This window comes from Coloeus monedula (genome assembly GCF_965178545.1).
Source record: "Coloeus monedula genome assembly, chromosome: Z".
In the NCBI taxonomy this organism is placed as follows: Eukaryota; Metazoa; Chordata; class Aves; order Passeriformes; family Corvidae; genus Coloeus; species Coloeus monedula.
This window is the reverse complement of record NC_138822.1, coordinates 27,538,441-27,556,586: the sequence shown is the minus strand read 5'-3', so window position 1 is coordinate 27,556,586 and position 18,146 is coordinate 27,538,441. Positions and strand designations below refer to the sequence as shown.

Here is an 18,146-nt window from a genome sequence, read left to right as displayed (position 1 = left end):
AGGTTCAATATCAATATATTTCTTGTTACTGTGCTGAAGCACATCAAGATGTACAACATCTACAGAGTTGTAGGCAGGAATAATTTCAATACAGTAATGATGCAGACCATATTAAAAAGAGAAACGTTTAAAGGAACAGGGTGGGCTTAACCATCATGGGATCCTTTCATAAGATAAAGCTGCTTTATGACTAAGGAGGCAAATACTTCATATTAAAAAAATTATTTCAATACTTATCAAAGGAATAGATTTACAAAAAGTAATCAAATTATACAGGAAAGAGAGGATGATTAACAACCTTAAAAAGGAATTAATAAAATCCAGAGTTTCTGCCATGTTGAGAAAACACAGGGATTAGAGTAACCTGCAGAAGACACTGCAATACGTTTACATTTGAAATACCTCAGTTTGATTTTGATTTTCAGAAAAACTTACAAGAAATAAGGATCATAGTTTGATTAAACAAATGAAACTAAAAAAACCACAAAACCAAATGTAAAACCTCCCACATTACCACAATATACCTGTTGTAGTGCTAGGTTTAGTTTAGCAAGCTACAGCTTTCCTGAGAGCTCAGGGGGGCTGCTTAGGGCAGTGTGACCATTGTCACCCTCCCGTAGTCCATTTTGGATGGCTCCGCAGTTTTGCTCTGGCTACCTATCAGCTCTACAACACAGTGACGGCGAAGGAGGCAAGAAGGGTCTCTCCATGAGGGTTTAAGAGGACCTTTAATGGTTAAATCTTGTCCCAGCGATCCCCAGAGGCACAGAGACCTCGTGATCTGGGTGCAGGGGGGATTTCAGGGGCTCAGGGGTGGTACATGGGCAGAGTTGGGTTACAGGAACCAATAGGGAGAACCCGAGGGACTGGCCAAGGCTAGGGGCAATGGAAAGCGGGCAGCGGGGAACAATATGGGATTGGAAAAGCAGTGGGTAAACAATTCACCACATATATCACTGATATCTTATTTGCATCAGTTATACTTTCTAAGGGGAAAATACTTCAAATAAATCAAACACGAACTGAAATACAATAGACACAGCAAAAACACCATCAACCAATGAAATTCTGAATTTCCCATTTTTAAGGCATGATTAACAGTTGCAATCTCACAAGTGACCGCACAGGACCATTTTATGTCAAAAGTTGAGGCTGATAATATATACACATAATAATCTCCGCAGTCGATTCATTCCCCATAACAAATGATTAAAGGTGAACTTGGCAAAAGTAATGAAAATATTTAACTAGCCAATATATTAACAAAACACAGAGAGGCAGTTCATCACCCTGAATAGCTAAAAGCTCTGTGAAATGCTATACAACAACTACATCTGTGTTACTAAGTTAATATATTCTAAAGGTTACAATAATGAATAAGAATCTCCTTTGCAAAACAAAAGGAAACACTTAAAAAACAAGAGAAAAATAAATTCATGAAAATTTTCTACATGGTGATTTAAATCACTGACCACATAATTCTACTCAGTGGTTTCAGCAAAATATTTTGCTATTTTTCCTAGAGCAGTGAATATAGAAACACTTTTGGGAAAATGAACCAGCATGGTCCCAAGGAGGACCCATGGTAGATTTGGGGCGTTTTATTAAATGGCACAGAGAGGAACACACATCAAAAATGATGGCAAGTTTTTGGGGAGACTAAGGAGAAGGTTTTTGTGCAAAGAACGATAGAACCAGCATGGGTAAGAGTCTGTTGCCTGAAAATACTACATTTAGAAATTGGATCTTAAAAAGGGGACACATAGCCATGCAAGGATCTGAGTGAGCGTAGATATAACATAAAACATCATTTCCAAAGGATGAAAGATTTTCAAAGAGACTTACATGACTTGCAAACTTTCTGCTGTTAAATTATTCCACATGATCTCATTAGCTTGAAGGTTTTCATTTTCTTCTAGTAAAGATGTATCAAACTCTATTTCTTGTTCAATGACTTCTGATGACCTAATTTAGTACATAATTGTTATCATTTCCAAATCAACATGTATCTTTGAGAAGATAATAGAGCAAATCATTAGGTTTTGAAATATTTTATTAACTGTAGTTAAAATTACGTATGAAATAAAAGGATAGATAGCAAGTGGATATATATTCTTTTTCCTTTGAACAAAGAACATAATTCTAAAATCTCATGAGATAATAAAACGCACTACAATTCTTTGAATCAAGTTCAAAGCACAATAAAGGCTCTCAAAAAACTACCAATGTGAATGGGTGACTCTTACCTGCTTCCACTCATAAACCTGCACGAGACGACCATCAATTCACATGTAACAACAACAAAAAGATAATGCAAGAAGTCTTAGGAATATTTCTTCATATATTGATATAGAGTAATAGCTCAATATATGCGAAATACACTCTACTTTTTAAGTAAAAACTTTCTTGCATTATCTGCATGCTCTGAAGTCTCAACCTGCAATAACTGCAGAGTACAAAGGTACCTAGAGTTGATTTTAAACTAGAACAAGTTTAGACCAGAATGCAAATTGCATCTAAATAAACAGTAAATTAGCTGGGTCTAGACTGTAATGTATAGTCTGTTATCAGTACCAAAGTTATGGCTCTTCTCATGTAACTGGAAATTTGTTTTTCTAGAGCTAGCCAAGCAGACCGTTCAGCCAGCTTTCTGTGCATGCAAGTAGAATAATTTTCAAATTAGGATAAAATTTTACAAGTAACAATGTAAAAGGAACCAAAGAGAAGCAAATTCCTCTGAACATTTAAGCAGAGTTGCAGTTTAATGTAGGGTTTTCCCAAGAAGAAACATGAGATGAAAATGCTCACCTGTGAGTATCTATGAAGTCATTATACTCAGAGTTAGGGTCTATCTGTTCCACCGAGGTCTGGATCTCTTTATGGACATTCACAATCTCTTCTGTTACAAGACTGGTGATCTCGCTATACTCATCCAAGATCCCTTTTCTAGAGAGGAAAAAAAATTCTAGTGTATAACATGGCACTGAAGGCATAGATGACACTGAAGGTGCTTCAGATTTTCAATTTGCTGTTTCTACAAACTCTTGTTGCAACTGGCTAAAAAGGGAAAAGTAAGACAATATATTATTCAAAGAAACAATGCATCACCTGTGGCCTTCTCTCTAAAGCCTTAGGCTGGTTACGAGTCTCTTAAGACCGTGCTCCTGCTGATTTTAGCGCACCTACACATTGCATAGCTAAACAAAAACTGGAGAGATTACAAGGAAAGGCAATGTATAGAGCTCAGCGATGATGCTCTTCTTCACACAGGACTTGCCATGCTTGTTATAACCCACACCAAAGATTTACATGTTTCATGACAAAATACATTCTGGCATAAGGCAAAACGAGTTACAGAAATATGTGCATTTCCTTTAAACACTGGGTTTCACTTTTTTTTTAATATATATATTTATATTATGATTTGCCATTCAGACAAAAACAGGTAAGTCACAAGTAAGCACATATTTACAAGAGGAGAGAAAATCAACCAAGAAGTTGTGATATGAAAGTGCAAGCCACCAAATCTTGTCTTTACCTGCTTCCAAGAGTGGGAAAAAACAAGTGAACAGTGAATGCCAGAGGAAGAGGTAATACTGTGACACTACTCTTAATAGCATCCAGTGACACATACTCAGAACACCCCTCTATTCTCCTTAACTTTTTGCTTTCCTTCATAATGTACCTTCATAATTATTTCCTATTTCATTTTTTATCCCTGACAAATTTGCTAGCTTGCCAGGATCTGAAGCATGGTGGCCTCTCAAAAAACACTGATGAATTTTGGCCAGCCAAATAAGCAGAGAAAAAAGTATAAATACATTTTTCCTGGATAAGATCTCAGGTGTGATAGGATTTTTTCAATACACTTGTTCTGGACAAAAAACAGACAAGAGAAGGCATTAAATCTTGCCTTTTCTGAGAATATCATGTGTGAAAAGGTTCCAGAAAATAGTTCATGGACTGTGATGAAAAGATAGCTAAACATCAACTACAGCAATAGAGAAAAAGAATAAGCAATAAGAGAAAGAGAATCTGTATCAATTACAGTGACAAAAAAAGAGGAAAAAAAATCATTAGCAATATTAATATATACTTTTTTAAGTTTAAAAAACTAATTCACCTGCAAAATTAGGGTTATTGAGGAAGTATTGTTTCACGCAGGGTTGTCACACTAGGCTCTACACCTGAAATCAGCATCTCTTTAGGTACACTGAAGTTATTACAAAAGAATAATTTTCCAATACATTCAGAACTCACAAAAATGTCTGTGTAGTGACAAAAATATTTTTTACAGGTTTTTACTCCGGGCAGAGCAAAGATGAGTGGTTTCAATAAGTTCTTGTTCCATCATAAATTTCTTCAGTCAATTATCGTATCTCATGATTCTAAAAAATCACCTTAATTAGAGCACACACATTTAAATGTAGCCTTGTGCCATAATCTTGCATAAAAAATTAAAAGGATTGTACAGAGACTACTGTTTATTAAAGGTTTATTTCAATAGCAGCACCTGAATAAAAAAAATTAATATGATACTGCATAGAGAAGCTAATGATGCCTGCACCATGTAGAGTGTGGGATCCCCAACTCTCCTCACTTCTTGTGCACTGCAATTAAGATGAACACTGACTTCAGCATAGGTAACAAAATGAGTTAAAGAAGAATATTTCATATCTAAATGAACAATACTAACAGAAAAAGGTAACCACCCTTTTTTTTAGGCTAAGACAAAGACACAGGATGGTGGTTACAAACCAGAAAGGAGGGCTGAAAGTCCTCAATAACTGTTCTCAGAGATCATCACTTTGCACATACTCTGTAATGATGTAAAAATGATCTTTTAGGGAAGAGGTAATTGTATTTTTAAGGGTGGATTCCTTACAGTGAGATCAAGTTTTTCAATAATACCGTTAATTCTTCCCCCCATATCATCAACCATGCATCTGGCTTGGCCCTCCTCCACAATCACTTTCAAGACACTTGGGCAGTTTAAACCAAATTTGCTGCTGGTGGAATTTCATAATAATGACTGCCAGAAAGGCAGCAAACTTGCCATAGTCTGTGTCAGCTGATGCACAAATCATGAGCTCAAATATAAATACTGCAGTCAATATGTAAGAATTTATAAGAAGATGGTGTCTTGTTGGCAGGCTTAAGTAAGCACTCAGAACTACTGTCTGCATCATTGGGATAGACTTTTTTCAACTGTTACCCCTGATAGATAAGTAATTAATCAAGCACTGTTTCTTATTTTCAACTATTCCTATAAATTAATTAGAATGTTACACATAGAAAATTGTACAAGTTAGAAATATATAAGAATACATCTTACAGGGCTTTAATCATTTCTTCTTGCATCTTCTGCAGTGAATCAAGTAACAGAGGAAGCGTAGTATCATAATATTGGTGCTGATGTAATTGTGCTCCTTTCAGTGCCAACACATACTGGTTATGCAACATATGAAGTTTCATAGTGGCTTTTTCACACCGATCTTTGGCTTTCTCTGTCTCCTTTCCTGAGAGAAAACAAATCAAAAGTGCACATGGTGATTTGAAAGTATACAGGCCTGTAGATGACACATACCTGGTAGATTTACTGTACAAGTTAGAAATATATAAGAACACATCTTACAGGGCTTAAAGTCTGCCCCTTTTTCTATGGTACCTTTTTTTAAGGTACATCTCTGAGGAAGGTAAAATCCAACCATTTTCACATCATTAATATGATCAAATGTCTAGGTTTCCTAATTAATAAACTATGTAAGAAAAAGGTTATTTTCTTTGAGCAGAAATGTGAGAATTCTTTATCTAAAAGTATATGAAAACCACAAGTGTAAAAATAACTATTAACAAGAAAGAAATCTCAGACATGTGACTATCTAAAAGCTATTCTTCTATTTGCAAATAAATAAAAGAGGGAGAGATGTCCTACTACACCAGATTCATTAAAAATCTATTATTTTTTGTATTCAAGCATTCCTATTGCTACATATAATCCAAATAAAGTAATGACGCAGTCTACATATGAGTAGCTGAACCCTCACACTACTCCTGCTCAATATGGGCAGCTTCTCTTCTAGAACTCAATATTTCGCTATCACATGATATCCTGATCAGGAGGTTTGGCTCTACAGCCTCAGCTTTGCACCACTGAGACTGGAAGTCCTCAAGTTCAAGATTGACAGGACCAGTTCAGGGTTGAAACACAGAGCCACAAGATACTTCAAGAGGTCACCTATTCCATTCTTTGCCACAGTAACTGCACGGCTACGTGGGGTATGTTATCAACACTGTTTCCACCACAAATCTAAAACACAGTCCCATAACAGCTACTGTGAAGAAAATTAACTCTATTTCAGCCATAACCAGAATAGATACATAAGCTTTTAATGACATCATTGCTTTCTTCTTGATATTTATCAAGTATTTAATTACTTTTTCAGGAACTAAAATCATTTTAAATGAGTCCCATATCTGCAAATATCAAGTACAGAGTCACAACTACCTGCACAGATAAACATATGCTACCTAAAGCAATCTAACCACTGCATTTCTTATGAACTTAAAATAATTTATGTCATAAAAAACATGTCTACTACCCATCACAAAGCAGTTGAGAAAAAAGAAAATGTAAGCATTCATAGGCAAGTGGCAGAACAGCCGTTTGAAAGCAGACCTTGAAGAGCTGTGTCATATAAGGAATACACAAGGGACTGTGAACTCAAATAAATCAAAACAGAGACACACATTAAAGGTACACTGAAAAAAAGTTGCGGGAAAACCAGTAACAAATCCTCTTTCATATACATTGCAGTCAGCAAGCTTGTCAGAAAAAGTAAACGACAGCCACCATAGAAAAGGAGCTGGTACAAGAAAATAATTTTTTTTTCCTTCTGTGATCACTGCCTAAGACCTTCAGAGATTTCCAGGATGAAACATTACTTTGTGAAGAGTCAATGAATTTCTTTCTTCTGAGGTGACAAAGGAAGAAGTTGTTGAGAATAAATGAAATAAGAACAAATTATGAGGGCTGGATGGTGCTTAGCTTTGAAACTTCAAAGGTACTTGAGAAAGTTTGAGCTGAAATAGTACGATTAGTTTTTAAAGGAGGAAGTAGGCATTCAATGGAGAGCCCCAGGAATACCAGCTGGGCTCTGAGAGATGAGATGATGTAGTAGTTTGGTCCAAAATACTCATTACTGTTTATCTTCTGTGAGATAAGAATTAGGAGAAACGCAAAGCAGGCACCAAACTTGAAAGAATATAAAGAAGTTTATTAACAGACCTAAAAGAGGGAAAAAAAAATTATACCACACCTTCAGAACTCTCCTCCTCCCCCCATCTTCCTCCCTTCTCCCACTGACAATGCAAAAAGACAACCCTTGAGATGTTCAGTCTGGTTACCACTTCCGTAATAACCTTGTTCAGTCCATTTAGAAAGAGAAGTCTCTTCTTGCTCGTGCTATGAAAACAGTTTCACAATGAGACAGCCGCCCACTTCCAAATATTGGTCAGTCCATTTAGGAAGAGGTCTCTCTCCCTGCATGTGAGTCCCTTCCCCTGACTTGCAGCTTTTCCCACAACTGCTTTCGAGGGTCCATTCTTGAAGGTTTTTGGGGTACAATTTTAAGGTTGAGCCGTTCAGAAACAGATGTTCTCTTCACCCATCTCTGGGAGCATTTCATCTCTAAGCACAGAGGCCCTTCTCCTTCCCTGGGAGCAAAGGGTCCTCCTCATCTTCATCTTTAGGCCCATCTCTGGGAGCATCTCTAGGAACTGAGGTTTTCCCCTTTCCTGTGTGGAGCAAAAGTCCTCATCTGGTCCATCTCTCCCTGTCCAAACTTTTCATGAAATTACAGCTGCGTCAGCATCTGCCTATCTCAGCGCAGGTGCTTTTGCTTACGAGTTGAACACTCCACCCCCCATATCTTCATGAAATTACAACGGGTACTCTGATATATCATAGCTTCACAACAGAATTTCAGCTTTAAGCATCTCCTCTCTCACTTCCCTCAGGTTTTCAGCTCTTCACAGCAATAAAAGGGTTAATCTCACCTCAACCTTGCAGCTGTGTGGAGCTGTGGCCCAGCCCCGGCCTGGCCCCAGCAGGGCCTGGCCGGGCCCACGGGGCCCGCAGCCACCTGTCCCAGCGCCAGAAACGAGAGAGAGCTTGGGGGGGAGTTTGTCTGTTCTTAAGTGTGGATCACAGAGGTGGTCACAACTTTAGTGGCTTAAAGAATTGTCCATATTCAAACTGGCCAGCTGATAGGTTCTATCAGGTCCCAGAGGAAGCTGTAAGCACCCCTTAGCAAGGACATTCCTTCCGGGACTATGCTCGCTAACCTGTGACAGATGATGAAGATGCTGAAAGTAGCAAACAGGGAAACCAAACGTGAAGAACTGGAAAAGAAACCTTGAGAGGTACTGATTAAAACTCAAAATAGTAAATTATAGAGTGAATATTTAGAGATGCACATGGGTAAAAAACTATTCAGGTTTAGTAACCTATTGTAAGCTTACTGGATGCACACAGAAATGAGATCTTGAGGTACAGAAAGATTGATGGAAATGTTAACTCAGTGTTCAGCAGCTGCTGAACACAATGTTATTTAGCAAAGGAGTAGACTGGGTTGGTATGCCGCTGATTAAATCCACTTATAAGTATGCAATCTGCTGACCTCAAGGAGAATATATTTGACATGCAAAAGGTTTAGAGAAGGGCATTAACTATCAGAAAGGTAGGAAAGAAGACAAACAGAGAAAGAATGACTACAATGAAGGGTCCCAAAGCACTAGGAGTCTGAGGAGGAACATGCAAGAGACACAGTTACCAGACCTGCACAACCTCTTTCAATGTAAAAACCGTACAGCATTCTATGGAAATAGTAAAAACAAAGACCTACCTCAATGAGCATGCAGCTAACCTACGTATTCTTTTGGCAAAAGTTATCATAAACATAAAAAACTGATGTGGTTTAACAGTGAATGGACAAGTGTATGCAAAAAAAAAAAAAAAAAAAAAAAAAAAAAAAAAAAAAAAAAATCTGAAGTGCTACTAAGAGCTAGGACAGCACTTCTGACTCAGGAACTCCGGACAGCACTTCTGACTCAGGAACTCCCTCAGCAACAAATTACCATGAAGCAGAAGCATGTTTCTATCAGTCTGTACTGTCATTTGGCTCTGTAGACACTCGCTACCTTGCCACTGTCACCTTCATTTCCAACATGGATTAATAAAAATCACTTAAAAAGGATATTATGTCTTTCATTTAATTGAAAACAATCCAACTGCTGGCCTAATTTTGCACGTGGAAGTACGGATTTCTTACACTACAATTTATGTGAGTTACACTGTACAACAAAGATGAAACACATCTCCAGAGCTGTCACTAGAGAATAATTTTTCATGTGAGTATGAATGAAGCAATCCACTTTATGAATTTCTGTAGAACTGTTTCAGAGAGATAACATTCACAAGGTCTATCTTAAACTTTAGCCACACATAGCAAGTTTTGTCTTTGGCAAATCATCTAAACTCGTGTTTCATGAGGAGACTAATTTTTTTTTATTTCCCCAAAACAAAAAGAATCATGCTATTTATTTCTCAACGAAATGTCGATCATTTATAAGGGGGAAAAAAATAATCCAACACATCAGAATAATACCCTAGAACTTAAACACCCCCAAACATGCATGTCTGACACATAAAATCCCATTTTCATATCTGCCTTAAGGACTAAATTCCTCCTCTATATACATTATTTCTGAGGAGAACACCTCAACTAATTTCAGAGGATCATACAGACATGTTTCTAAATACAGCAGTCAGAGGCAACCTGGTCATCTTCAGAGTAAAACATACACCCTGTAAGGTCTTTCTGGAGAAGGAGAGGCATGTGGAACATGGGGAAATAATGGAAAGTGACTGAAGAGGGTTTGGAAGGCAAAGGAACAGGTCATGTAGCAGTTACAGGATGAAGACTGGATGAAAAAGGAGAGGACAAAGCAGTTGGAAGCCAGGGCTGAAAGCACCAAGTTTTGCTTGCCAATCCATTGGGAGACAGACTGTCCAGGGAAGCCAGACAAGTCAGGCAAGATGGTACCAGAGACAAAAATGCTGCCTTATTTCTTGGGTTTATTCTGCGTTTGGCAAATCCTGCTCAAGCATGCCCTAAATCAAATAATGCAAAATTATCTCCATATGTCATTGTTTAAGAGCTTAAAACCTACAAGTTGTCTACACGTGTTTAAAATACATCCCTTTTGAGTTTTCAGCTTATGAAATATCAGCACATGTGAAATCATACCATGAACCATCAGTACAGGCTTCTGACCTGTGAACTGCAACAAACCACCTTCAACAGTTAAACTAAACTGAAAATTTACACTAAAATTACCAAATCCATGTAAGTAGCAATTTAATAATACGATATCTCTTTCAGAAACCTCATTAACAGCTAAACTATCTTATTTTCCCATCTGTTTTAAGGACTAAATACCCTTGCTATACATTATTCCTCAGCAGAACACCTCAACTAATTGTAACACACATCAAATTATCATATTCACTCAACTTTAAAGCAGAGCCTTGGACCTATATTTAATTCAGAGGACACAGTTACAGTATTATTTTCATATTGTAATTTATTTTTTTAAGTAGCAAAATGCAGTGAGGCATCATACAGAGTTGTTCTACATGACAATTAGCATAGAGGAAAACAGCCAATTTTCTTTATCTGTATAATGAATTTCATAAATAGATCTAATTGTAATTCTACTGCCATCAGCTGTTGACAAAATTGTTTAATGTTAATAGAAACTGACTGTATATACAATATGTCACACCATAAACTGCACTGTGAAGCTTGCAAAATTCAATTATGAAAGTTTTACACTTACAAAGAAAAGGCTGGCATTCTTTTTCAATCATTCTGGAGTCTAGTATTTCAATTTCTAATAAAAACTCATCTAAGCTTTTACTACATACAGTACAACACAGCCATCCAGGAAAAGAATGTTTTAGTCTATTTTCAATTAAAAGGATGATTTGCTAATCTGAAGTTCTTGCAATCATAATTATTAGACTCTTGTGGCCTAATAATAACCTAGAATGGAAGAAAAAATATTGGATGGGACAATGAACTGAGAAAAATTTCAGCTCATAATGTTCACTTCATCTTTTTTTAAATCAGCATCAATGTACAACACAAGTGCCTCAAAGAAACTGACCATAAGGAAATAAATATCTCAAACAGAGGAGGTTTTCACACATATTTTGACTTTAAAATAAATAATTATGCCAACAAGCTCAGGTTTTTACCCTCTTACAACTCTTTCCAGCTAGACCTTCAGCCATTCAGAAGTGATGACAAACTGATCACAAAAGAGGCAACAGAGATCATTATAAAGGCTTAGCTCACAATGGACAAACTAGATTTATAGATTTATAGCTCCTGGTATTGAAACCTGACCTTCGGCTTCAGTGCACAGCAAATGCCATCCCATGTAGATACACCAACGAAGGTAGTATCTGTCTGACACAATATTAGATAAGCCACGTTTTTGATAATTAATTTAGTTTCAAAATAAGCCAATGACACATCTGATGTGACACTATATGGTTACATCCCTCCAATAGAAACACAGTGAGAAAGCTTACATATGCTAGAACTGTGGAAACAGACAAACAAAATGAAAAATAGAAGGACAAGCTGAAAATCTACACAAGTAACAAGAAGGAAGGAAGTCTTTATACATAAATAAATCTATGACTAACAATCCAGTGAAACTGAGGACTAAAACACATACCGGGAACTCACATAACTGTCTCTTGTAGTTCAGAGACTGCAAAATGCAAATCCATTCAAACTTCTTGGTATAGGTAAGTACAGGGAAAAACAGCAAAGGCAATGTCGTAAGAAATGTGGGCAGCAATGACACTGCCAGGGGAAACCCGGACAGTACCAAAAGTGACTACAGAGCTCTTGGGGCGGACAGGAAAAGCATGAGGGACCAGGCTGTGTCCTCCTTAATCCTGCCAGTGAAGGGAAAGGGTGCAAGGAGGGCAATGACAGTACAAACTGAGAAGTAGCTGCGGAACCAGTGTCGGCCACAGGGGTTTGGATTCTACTATGGGACCCTTTTTGCAGAACATCACCTGCTTGGAAGACAGGAAGCACCTTCCTAAGCAGGGTAAAAGTAGTTTTGCCAGTAAAATGACTGACCTCATTAAGAGGGCTTTAAACTAGAAACTACACAGGATGGAGAGGATGACCCACAGTCCTGAGGGAGCAGTGAAGGAGACTGCTAAGGAAAGGGCATGGTAAGATGGGAATGGATCAATCACAAAGAAAACAAAACAGAATTTGATGGGGTTACCTCTAGCAGGTGCAAGTGAGCAAGAAGGTTCTCAAAAGGCACCAGTGTGAGTAAAGTCCCCCAAATCCTCACCAGGACCTCAACATGATGGGATGACATGCCTGTGTATTACCGCATGCAGTGTGGCAGATAAACATGGTAAACTGGCTCTCTGTGTGCAGCTGTAGGGCCAGGATACTGTCAGGATCATGGAGGCAGGACTGGAGCTATGCAAAGGAGAATTCAGACTCCTGGGGAAAAGCAGCCCAGGAAGTCAAGGAGAGAGAGTCGCACTTTACATGACATAGCAGCTGGAGTGCATAGAGCTCTGCCTTGGGATGGATGAGGAGCAACAGACAAGGAGCGACCTTATGGGTTAGGATTAAGGAGGGAAGAGGCAAGGTCCCACAGAAAGCTAAGCAGATTGGCTTGAGAGTTGGTTCAATTTTCTGCATTAAAATCTCATTAAGTATCATAGTATTTGATTTCAGAAAATTTTAAAATGGGAAAAGAGGGGAGAATCAGATTTTACCATTTTTCTTATATTTTCTCTCCTTTTTTTTAAGGAAGCAACTATAATCCCTTGAGTAGTCATGCAAATCTTGAGCCATAATAATTTTTAAGACAGAAAAAACTTTCTTCTTCAGTTTGATTTAGGAACTTTTATTTTTGTAAATACCAGCACTAAACTGTAAAGCTGTCAATGCATATAGTGATCTACAACGCATTGCCCACTGTTTATGACTGCCGTTTTTCAAATAATTTTCCAGAACTGCATTTATCTTTCCATCTACACATTTTTTTCAGCATTTTCAACAACACAGATGATTTCTGAGCATTTTTGCTATCTTTACCTTTGTTTATGAATAACAAAACTCCCATACAGTCACTTCCTTATTTATTTTGACTTTGGAGACACACCTGTTCACAGAGCACTATTTAATTGTGCTTGGAAAAGAACACTCCATTATACTTATGAATGAGATGGTCCTGGCTTTCAAACAGGTCTTTTTCTAGCAAGATATTTTTTTAAAACAATAAAATATGTTTACATTAGAGAATCATAAAGCTTGACTCAACTGCTCCACAGACTGAAACTGGAGCAAATACCAATAGGATGGCAACATGCTCTTTATTTCAATTGAATTTCAGTAAGGACTAAGCACTTAAATTACAGCAAATAATTTAAAAGCCTAGATATGATGGGAAAAAAGGACTCCTTTTATAGATCAAGCCAATATAATTATGTATATTTACATTAATTGATTCCCAATACTGAAGAGTACGTTACACAACTTATAGTGAGTTCTTCAGAAAAAAATTGTTGGGCCCCACTTTCAGGGGCAACCTCTAACTTCTCCAATTCTATTCCTCATAGTTTGCTCAATTTCCTTGGTTTTCATTGTTCAGTAGGAAAGACACAGGTTGTAGAACTTGCTCTGTAATTGACTACTCTCTATTACCCATTCAACTGATTTCAGGACCTTCCTGATCCAAGTTATCTTTTTAAATTCCATACTTCACACTACAATGCTAGAGACACCTAAATACCATAGATGATTATGAAAATTACTTCCTCATACAATAGCTCTTATTGATCCCAAAAATACCACCAGTGACATGGCTTTTGAAGCATGTGGATTCCCATACTGAGCCTGGCTTTACTTCCCTAAGGCTAGGCTAGGCTATTCCAGTTGGAAGGGACCTAGAAGAATCATGAAGTTAAACTGCCTGATCAATTCAGGGCTAGCAAAAAACTAAAGCATGTTTTGGAGGGCATTGTCCAAATGCCTGCTAAACACTGACAGGACTGGGGCATCAACCACCTCTCTGGGAAGCCTGTTCCAGCGTTCTAACTCTCTTAATGAAGTAATGTTCCTTCATGTCAAGTCTGAATCTCCCCTGGCATGGCTGTGAGCTCTTCCTATGTGTCCTGCCCTGGATCCCAGGGAGATCAGCACCTCCCTCTCCACTTCCCCTCCCCAGGAAGCTGCAGAGGGCAGTGAGGTCACCCCTCAGCCTCCTTTTCTCCAAACTGGACAAACCCAGACTCCTCAGCAGCTCCTCACAGGACAGACCTTCCAGCCCTTCTGCCAGCTCTGCTGCCCCTCCCTGGGTGCGTCCCAGTGCCTTCACATCCTTAAACTGTATGGCCCAGAACTGCTCTCAGTGCTCCAGGTGAGGCCTCACCAACACTAAATACAGAAGACAACCCCCTCTGTTGATTGTCTGGCTGTGCTGTGTTTGATGCACCCCAAGATAACACCTGTCCACCCTGCTGACAGATGTGGAGCCTGTGGTTCACCAGCACCCCAGGTCCCTTTCTGCAGGGCTGCTCTTTAGCCACTCCACTCCCAATTTAGATTTGCATTCAAAGCTTTAGAAACATTCCTATCTACAAAGCAATTTTTATGCAAACTGCAGGCACTACTCAGCACACTCAGAAATTTAGTGGGTGAGCAGCCTTATCATCACTCTGCAAATCAGGAGATGCAAACACAGTGCTCTTAATTAACACAGGTTTTACAAGACCAAAATCACAAAGATAGACAGAAACAAGATAGGATCTTCACGTTCAGTCTCTAATGTCTCTTACCCTTTACATCTTGCAAGAGTCTTACATGAATGTGCTTCTTCAACAAATCACACAGTCCTTTCTCCACTCAACTAACTTTTGAGAAGAGGGTAGGAAGTTTCTCCTGATTATTACTTAACAAGTTAATGATTGCAAATAGTAAATATTTTTCTAATGGGAAAAAAACCCCCAAACTATTTGTGTATTTTGAAGTGTTCAAATTTAAAGAACACCAGAGCTAAACTTCTGAGTTAAGTATTAGTTCACCAAAGCTATCAGCCTAATCTTAAGTAAATAACATAGCATAAAAATGAATGTTCTATCTTTTGAACTGCTGTCAGGTGTTTGAACTATTAAGCACCTTCAGCCAATTCTCTCAGTCCTGTGCCTGCTGGTCTGTGAGGACTGAGGAGAGCACATCCTGGGGTTGCATGTCTGTGTTAAGAGGAAACCAGAGGTCCAAGCTGGTCCCACCCTGCACAAGAAGTCACCACGATCTCTTTCCACTCTCTTGGGTTCCCTGCTCTAGAAGCTTTATTTTAGAGAAGAAACAACCCTACCCCTTCCAAGCACACACTGGTAGTATGTAAGTGTTGAAACACTTACAGTGGAGCATTAATTTTAAATCTATGCAGTCTGCTGACCTCTGTGAGTAAGACAGACCAGTTCAGCCAGCGTTACTTGTTTTGTCTTAACAGTATGAGAGTTTCAGTCAAAACTAAGCTTAAAAAAATCCTACTAAGAGTTTCCCTTATTGTTGGAACAACTACAGGCAACACATGTCACCAGGAAATGCAGTTGTATAATAACAATTTTAAAGGCATCTCAGAATGAATGCACCAGCCACCTAATAAGTATTTTCTGACCACTCGGCTATTACAAAGAATAGTAGGACAATAATTTGATTTAATGAAAGCTTTTTTAACGGCTCCCTTATTCATCACAAATGTGAGCTTATGCTGCTGTGCAACTTCAGTATGTACCACAGAAGTCACATCAATTCTGAAGTATTAAATCACCAGAGTTGCAGGGAAAACATTCTTTCAGCAGAAGCAATGTGGTATAATGTGCTAGGTGTACAGTTAATATTTCTAGGCATCTCTAAATCACAATGTTGTCAGGGAACACAAGCCTAGAGAAATCTGGTGCAGTATTTTTTATGCTGCTATAGCAGCATAAAATGGAATTATGATATTAAATACTTAGAATTGATCTATTTTTCCTTTACTATTTATTTCAGATCCATTATGTCACCTAAGAATGCTGCAACACAGTTTCTACATTCAATTAGTAATGAACTAGGAACAAGAATACAATAAACACATGGAATTAATGTATTTACACAAAAACTGTATTTTTTTCTAAAGAGTATGTTGTATTAAAATTCAGTATGAACCTCCCAAAGCTACACTGGCTCTGTTCCAACTTGCAATATTTACTGATATATGAGCAACTGTTTCACACTTCAACATCTAACACCAAAATCAGCTATAAAAACAGATGCTAAATTTTATTAATGCATTTCAACTTCTTAAAAAAACATGTAATGAACTGAGTAAATTATTGTTTCGTGTAATCATTATTTCCTTATTTATACAGCAGTTAAGTAATGCTTAATCAAAAAATTCAAGGATGAAAATATTTGAAACCCCCACAGACACATGCAACTGTACTAAACAGAGATGCACAATCCTGCTGAAACAAAAGTAACTGTGCAAACAGCAAACTTAAGTGGAAGCAGTAACTGGTCCAACCCAATGAGATTCAAACTGCAATGAAATAACACATGTGATACTTACTGTCGTCCTACGGTCTCCATTTTGTATTCTTAATGCATTATTCATAAAATTATTTCAGAAGATTTGTGACTTCTTTAGTGAAACAATGCCTTTTCCATCTGGCACAAATTTTGGCTTAATGTGTTTTTCTGCAGCAGCAACATCAACATGCCACATTCTAATCACCTTGTTACTCAGCATCACTGACTAGCACAGCACTGTAAACTCAGACTTGTATACCCTCTGAACTGTTACTGTGAACTGCTGCTGTAAAATGTTTACACAGTTCTTTCTAAATATCACACATCCAAAACATTTCACAGGGCTGTCCATTTCATCATAGAAAAATAATATAATATGCTTTTGTTTATATTTTGCTCCAAAGACCCCTGCATCCCCTGTGACTCCAATGCCCCAGTTCTGCAGAGGAACATGCTCTGCATTTCCTGTATATATTTTGTGGAGTTCTTTGAACAAAGCTTTCTAATCCAGAAGAGACTATTGTATTCAATCTGTCCACAGGTTTCCAAAAACTGAAGCATGCCTCAATTAAAGAGGCACTGGACTAGTTCAGCTTGCTGACTTCATCCCCTCTCAGCTGTTATCTCTTACCATATATTAAAAAACCGTAAGAATGAATGACTGAGGAAATAAAGGCAGAAAACTATCATACAAATGACTAACATCAACCAGACTGCCTGACACCTGAAGCCTCCATGCCCAAGAAAAACCAACCAGACTGCATTTGTGATTCCCATGGTAATCACTGGTCCAGAAAGGAGCAGCTATGCATGAATTACTGGGCTAAGAGCTGGAACAAACAAGATCAATCAGTCATTTCTGACTGAACCATCAGGCAGGCACTGGTGGCCATAACAAGGCACTGCAACCCAGCCTAAGGCTGAAGTGGCAGCCAAGCGTCAGTGGTGCTCCCTCTGCAACACAACTGTCCCACTGCTTCCCCCAGTGCACAAGCAGTGCTAGCAAAGGGTTCCCCAGAACAGCTTCTCAGACACTCTCCCCTTCCTCCAGACCTGGACAGAACAAAGTCTTCCACAATGAAGCTCCCGCATTCCTTCAGAAACCAGTTCCCTTTTCTTCACTAAAAAACTATCCAAAAATTCCCACCACATGCATTACCCACTGCTCAAACACTAACAAAACATGTAACTAACCAGTATCATTATTCAGTCCTTAACACTTACTACTCTTCCAATGGCCCCTAGTGTTTTCAGCAAAAAATGAAAACACCTGTGCAGCGGGTTCAGTTCGTAAACCAGGTGGAAACACCAATTTAGTGTAGTGGTTTGGTGCAGAACACTCATTACTTATTTACTTTCTGTGAGATGAGAATTAGGAGAAAGCAAAGCAGGCACAAAACTTAAAAGAATATAAAGAAGTTTATTAACAGACCTAAGAGAAAAAAAAAAAAT

General features: G+C 38.2%; 1 protein-coding gene across 2 annotated transcripts in view; it reads right to left on the bottom strand.

Moving 5' to 3' along the window:
• FER (FER tyrosine kinase) overlaps positions 1–18,146 on the bottom strand; it is a 159,827-nt gene that overhangs the window by 114,639 nt on the left and 27,042 nt on the right. For both annotated transcript variants that reach the window (XM_082301263.1, XM_082301262.1), the window contains exons 7-9: positions 5,336–5,519; positions 2,809–2,946; positions 1,846–1,965 (exon numbers count right to left, since the gene is read on the bottom strand). In XM_082301263.1, the coding sequence (XP_082157389.1) occupies positions 1,846–1,965; positions 2,809–2,946; positions 5,336–5,519 (442 nt within the window). The remainder of the gene's footprint in view (positions 1–1,845; positions 1,966–2,808; positions 2,947–5,335; positions 5,520–18,146) is intronic.